The 6,463-nt window shown below is 35.6% G+C and overlaps 1 protein-coding gene across 1 annotated transcript in view; it reads right to left on the minus strand.

Moving 5' to 3' along the window:
- The window catches only part of LOC117116415 (elongator complex protein 1-like), a 19,563-nt gene that overhangs the window by 11,222 nt on the left and 1,878 nt on the right, over positions 1–6,463 (minus strand). The window contains exons 2-10 of the mRNA XM_033260452.1: positions 4,524–4,680; positions 3,658–3,810; positions 3,431–3,512; positions 2,727–2,807; positions 2,439–2,624; positions 2,078–2,168; positions 1,066–1,189; positions 878–980; positions 85–315 (exon numbers count right to left, since the gene is read on the minus strand). Of these exons, the coding sequence (XP_033116343.1) occupies positions 85–315; positions 878–980; positions 1,066–1,189; positions 2,078–2,168; positions 2,439–2,624; positions 2,727–2,807; positions 3,431–3,512; positions 3,658–3,810; positions 4,524–4,673 (1,201 nt within the window). The 5' untranslated portion in view covers positions 4,674–4,680. The remainder of the gene's footprint in view (positions 1–84; positions 316–877; positions 981–1,065; positions 1,190–2,077; positions 2,169–2,438; positions 2,625–2,726; positions 2,808–3,430; positions 3,513–3,657; positions 3,811–4,523; positions 4,681–6,463) is intronic.

Here is a 6,463-nt window from a genome sequence, read left to right on the forward strand (position 1 = left end):
ATCAAATCCTAACAAAAATTGATGTCAGCATTTTGAATTTTCCCATAAATGCTTGTTTTAAAAAATAAAATTTTAGAAGCATACCCCCATCAATAACTGCAACATGAGCTTGGTTCTGTGGGGTCATACCCCTGCTATGATTTGTTGCCCACGACCATGTATACTGACAATAATCACCACCTTTTGTCACTATGTGCAGACGATATGCTTGTTCAGGGTCCCATTCCATGGTTACTAATCTTTCATTGGATGATGCTTTGAAGTCTAGACTCTGTTTCAGATACCAGTGATAGTTGTTAACAGTCCATAATTGCACTGTGAAAAGGATAGACAATATGATTGACTGCCAAGTTACAATGCCTTAAAACCAGTGTTTTTACTCATACCAAAAGAACAAGGGTCTAGAACATGTTTTGACAAAATCAAAAGAATAAGCCAATTTACGGTTTAAACTGCACATACCCATATCAAGGTCAATATGCATAAGGTCAATAATAATAATATGCATAAGGTCAATATGCATATCAAGGTCAATATGCATAAGCCATACGCACAACATAGGTTTACGTTGAATGACCTTGAATATGGGCATGCGCATTTCAAACTATCAACTGGCATATTGTTTCAAATGTTTAAAAACGCCCTAAAGGACAAACATCATTATTGGCATACAAAGAAGATTTTTCTCTTCTCCATCTCGATTCCTTGAGTCTTGCACATGTAGTCTTAAGTTTTGTTACCAACTCACTAATTTTCCTCTGTTTTTAACCTACAGATGTTTTACATATGAATTTATTGCTTCTATTTGTTGGCCTATTCAATTTTTAGAGAAATAAAAAGATATAAATGAATGAAATTCTTCAGTTAGTTTTCTTACCATATGATTTAGGGAAGAAATTTTCATCTGCTGTTTTTGGAGGCAGGTCTTCAAGCCAAACAGCGAGTACATTTGAGTCTAAGTTCCACTGCACTTCCATAACCTGTAGAGCATACATATCACGTTTAGTTTGTTTAAAACATCATTTTCATTTTCAAATACTTAAACATAATGTTTGGACTTCTGACCTTAACTTCCTGCTGCCCAAATGGGAGGGTGAATTCACCATGTCGTAGACCATTTTTCTCAAAGAATACGATGTCGTGTCGGTGTGCCAGACGCTGACTGGAGGCAATCAAACTTCCAGATGGTCTGAAATTTATATTGATTTCAAAGTGTGTTGACATTTTCATAAATGTTTTTTTTACAATTGTAATGTAGGCAATCATTATCCTCGAGACTACCCAATTACAAGTGTGGAGATAACAGATATATCAAGGATGTTTGGTGTTTAATAATAATTTATATGATTAAAAAATTACCTTTATCAGTAAATAAATATACTTATAAGGAGAAAGCCATTGTAGAGGTGTTTATAGCCTGTTGGCACTCTTCCATCACTTATGTATATTTGTAAGTGCAAAGTATTAAATAAATTGATAAATAAAGAGAAAAGAAAATTTTTTTAACAGAATAGGCATATAATCGTGAAAAATATATGTTCTTTTCAGTTCAGTCTCTAGTAGTATATTAACAAGGCATTGGACAGGTATTGAATTAGTGGTTGCTTAGAGAAAAGGAAGGCCCTGAACAGGCATTATACAGGTCTGCCTCTAATTAAAGACCCCTCCACTTAAAAACCACCTCCAATTAAAGACCACTTTTCTGTGGTCCCAAATTAGCAAATATCTTTTTCTTTTATTTTTATTTTTTTAATTAGAGACCACAAAGCTGCTTGTGGAAGCAGTTTGCCGCAGCGGGAACGGTTTGGTTTCCCAACATTGAGGTCAGGGCTTCAATCCCTCGCTGTGCATTTTGCTTGTGTCCTTGAGGAAGACACTTTATCTGCATTGCTTCTCTCCACCCAGGAGTATAAATGAGTAACTGGTGGGTTTGCCTGCTCCAATGCTGATTACCAGCAGCAACACTTTATAACTGCAACGAAGAGACGCATTATAGATGCTCATACCAGTACCAGTGAAGATTATGAAAACCATGGTCCCAAAAGTGGTCTTTAATTGAAGGGAGACCTGTACTTACTTCCAGTATAACCCATGTTCAAGTCCACTGACATCCTCACTAGTGTACTGGAGAATGCATTCTCGATTCCACACACGAAGTTTACGAGCACCTGAAAGAAAATTTTGTTAAAATCCAAGACTTTTGTGCTTTACATAAAAGACATTTCTGATTATTAAAAATTAGGATTATTCTACAAAAATTAGAATTCTTCTTTTATGTAAGTTGGAGAGGTGAAAATATTCAAATTTTTAACACTATTGGCAAATTTAATGCAGTTTCATAGCAAACTACACACATTAATTTGTGGAACTACCATAATTCATCATAAATCATATTAAAGTGTTAATATGTAAACCTAAAAATCCACATGCATACTTACCAGTCTCTGGGCTAATGCAACTGACCACAAAGAACTGCCCATCTCCCCTCCAGCTAATTCTTATCTTTGCATCATCCCATTCCGTGGCTAAGCTTACTGGTTCTGGCTTGGCCTTAGCAGCTTGCTTGCCGACTGATCCATGGAATTGGGTCTCTTTCTTGCCCCAACCAACCGTAACTGGTTTACCTGCAAGAGAGTCAATGCAGCTGAGTTATAAAGGTGAGTTATAAATTACTAGTATAATATATTACTGTTGTTAAACGGTATCCCTACTTAAAATTGGCTTACCCTCTCCAAATTCTTCTGGGTGTAAAGAGGTCTCTGTAATTGGGTCAAAGTCTTTGGTCATAAGAATCAGTGTATTTTGACCTTTAAGAAAAAATAAACAGTACAGAGGATCAATTTTTAAAGAAATAATATTCAAGATTCAAGATAATTGGTTTTATTTTGTAAACTCCCCACTGTGGATTTTTTCAAGTTGCACTGCTAACTCAGCACCAGAGCAATTTAATTTAATAATATTCATATGTTATAGGTTCTAATTTATACTCCCGAAGAAGCTTCTATAAAAATTATAGATTTGAATCAATACTGAATTCCAAAATTGCTTGGATTATATATAGTAAACTGATAAAGAAAATTAATGAGAACATTAGTTCTGATTAATGCAGGATTTGGCGGTAGGGGGTATGTGAGAATCCACACCACCTCAGGTTGGGGCAGAGGTGAGAAAGAAGGACTTCCAGGCGCCCGAAAATTGCACTCTCATACATTAAAATCTTACCGGTAATCCATATCAACAATACAATACAACAATTATTTGTCTTAATACCATCTACAGGGTGCGATTGCACTGTTTGCACCCCCACTACATCCGCCCCAGTATTATTACTTCAAGAATGATATATTTGAAAGAAATGCTATAGATATTGACTCAGGAATTTTTGTATAGAAGGAGAAAACTCATTAACAGGTGGGGTGTCAAGGTTTACCTGTGGCAAGGACCACCAGTTCTTGGTCAGGGCTCCATGATATTGCTGTCAAACCCTGGTCAACACTGCCAATGCATTCTACCTAAAATGCAAGAATTATGTAGATGAAAACTGAACAATCATTTTGATAAATGCAGCATATATAGCATAAATATAGTACAGTATTATTGCCTAGTAGGTGACAACACAAATTAGGTTACTTATATATACGTAACTGAACACTTTACCTCATTTGTCATTGTATTGATAAGCAGTACATCTCCTTTATTTGTAGCAGCACACACAGATTGTTGGTCTGGAATATGCTGTAGCCCAATCACATGGTCTGTACTATCTGGTATGATGTATCCTTCGGTGCATAGACAGACATTCAATGATACCTTTAAAATGAGTTAATTCATGTGTTTATTTAATGAAAAGGAGTCCAAGTATAGTAGACAGGGTAAGTTCTGAATGGAACTCTGATTTACAATAAAAATGCAATTTTCCCCTTTAAAAAATAAACAAAAAACATAACATAATTTGAGTAACAACACTTAATTGTTTATTTATTGATTTGCGAGTTGAGTGGCCGAGTGGTAAGGCAGGGGCACCTGCCTCAACATAAAACATAACATACTGTAATTTGAATAACAACACTTAATTGTTTACTTTATTGTTTTGCGAATCAAGGCAGGGGCGCCGCTAGCTAGAGCCTTAACATCGGCACTGGTTCCAGCTGCTCCTCCCCATGGTAGAACCAAGTCTTCTCGGATAAGGACTTAAAATGGTGGTCCAGTGTATACATCTGGCTTGTGTGCACTTTAAAGAACCCATTGCATCTTTCAGAAGAGTAGAGGGTTACCCCAATGTTATGGTTCATTTCAGCCCGTCATTGTAAAATGATGTGAAAAAGTAGCTACCATGGAGCGACTCTTTACAGCTGCTAGATAGTCATGGACCACGCCCATATGCAATTCAGCACAAATGATGCTGCAAGTTATGGGTTATTCCCCTACATTTACAGTGTACCTTTACCTTTTTTATATATTTAATAACCCGCTACAAACATATAAACATGTTCAATATCAATAAGCACATAATTATAGTTAACCTGGTCAGTATCTGGATCTAGTCCAACAATATATCTTGAGTTTGATGCATAAATTCTCCCGGTGTCACAATCAACAGTTGAGCATACAACTCCAACAAGTTCAGCAACTTGAGAAGCTCGATGACATGTTTGCAATTGCAAGTTTCTCATCTTAAACCTAAAAAAAAATAAAAATGCTGGTGAACACAATATTTTGCCTCATTTTTATCACACCTGTCCGGGCATATTTTGAAAAGTCATATTTTAGACTTGGGTACAAAAAGATTGGGCTCAGATATTAGCCATCGCATAGTATATTCTCTGAATATGTGCACTCTAGACTGTATCCTCGGTTCCGAAAATTTGGCTTAGAAATGTGTAAAATCAGTGCCGATTCCTGAGCAGCTTTTGCTGACAATTAGGCTTTGACCAAATCTTAATATATAACCAATGCAATTATGCAGCAATTAAAATTCTGCGCACCTACTATTTTCCTAGTGATTTTGAGATGATTTTTTAGATATCCTCCGCGCAATTAAAAAACAGTATGGTGTGCACTGGCTGTTGAGTTCGAAAAAAGTGTTACTGTGTATTTGAACACATAAAATAACTACCTTTAATTTAAAAAGTTTATATAAGCCTAGGCCTAGTAACTAACAAATTTAACCCGGCCTAGTCTAGATAGGGCCTAGGCCAGGCTATGTTCAATATGTGTGTGTGCAAGCAAGGAGGTAAACATCTTTGGTGTGTGTGTGTTTGTGTTTGTGATGTGATAGTTTCACCTCAACAAGGAATTATTTTGTAACTCAGATTTCTTAATCCAGACTTTTAGCTAGGCCTGTGAGGATAGGCCTTGGCCTCTACCCATCTCTTTCTGGTGGCCAGCAGAGAGGCGAAGGAGACCTGCTTTCATTGAATACAGATCATTTCGGTCGCGCTTCGTTTCGGTCACGCTTCATTTCGGTCGCGATTTGTTTTCAACAAATATATGGAGCGCCAATGGAGTTGCGAAAACGCCAAATTTAATATAACTAGGCCTATTAAATCATTGTATGTTCGTCAAACGGTTTATCATACTTTTCTTTATTTATGTTTTGTTGTCTTTCTACTAAGTAACATAATATGCTTTAAAAGCAAATAAAATGAATACTATTATTACTAAACTAAATTTCAATTATTAATATTATGGTTTATAGGTTATTTTCTAGTGTGTTGCATTCCTAGTACCATTTTACTCTTTTATCGAGGTCTTTTCTATAATAAAATGAATACTAAAAATTTGTTATTTCTCTTAGTACGGTATTGTTTTTTGATATGATATTATTTATAGAAATCAAACTTTTTATCAGGAAAAACCAGCCAACTTGTTATTTAAATTACGGTAACATTAGTTTATTAACAATTTTATTATATTATTGTATCACTTGGTGCTACTTTTCTTTTTTTACAGAAACAACGCAGATGTTACGAAGTGTATAAGAGACAGACTTTATACAGTCAATAAAGTGCGCCCTATCTAATGGGATTAGTTTTTGTACTTCGCATCTCGCACAATGCGGTCGTTCGAGTAGGCAATGAGATATGTTTGTTTAAAGCCCCATTCCCGGCAAAATTTCACTAAAAACTGACCTTTTTTAGAAAATATTCATTTGCATTACTCCAATTATTATAAATCATGAATAAAAAAAGAGAAATACAGACTATTTCTCATAAAATATTACCATTTTCTGGACGAATTCATCGTTACTAGGCAAATTCAGAGGTTTTAGATCGCATCCACTGGAATACTCTCGCTTTTACGTATACTTTATACAATCAATAAAGTGCGCCCTCTCTAATGAGATTCCTTTTTGTACTTCGCATCTCGCACAATGCGGTCGTTCGGTTAGGCTGAGATATGTTTGTTTAAGTGTCAAAATCTCAGTCAGAATCAGTTTTTTAACAAATTTGAAATAATTCCT

Source organism: Anneissia japonica, unplaced genomic scaffold (assembly GCF_011630105.1).
Source record: "Anneissia japonica isolate Jap-2015-1 unplaced genomic scaffold, ASM1163010v1 scaffold287903_len222995_cov181, whole genome shotgun sequence".
Taxonomy (NCBI): Eukaryota; Metazoa; Echinodermata; class Crinoidea; order Comatulida; family Comatulidae; genus Anneissia; species Anneissia japonica.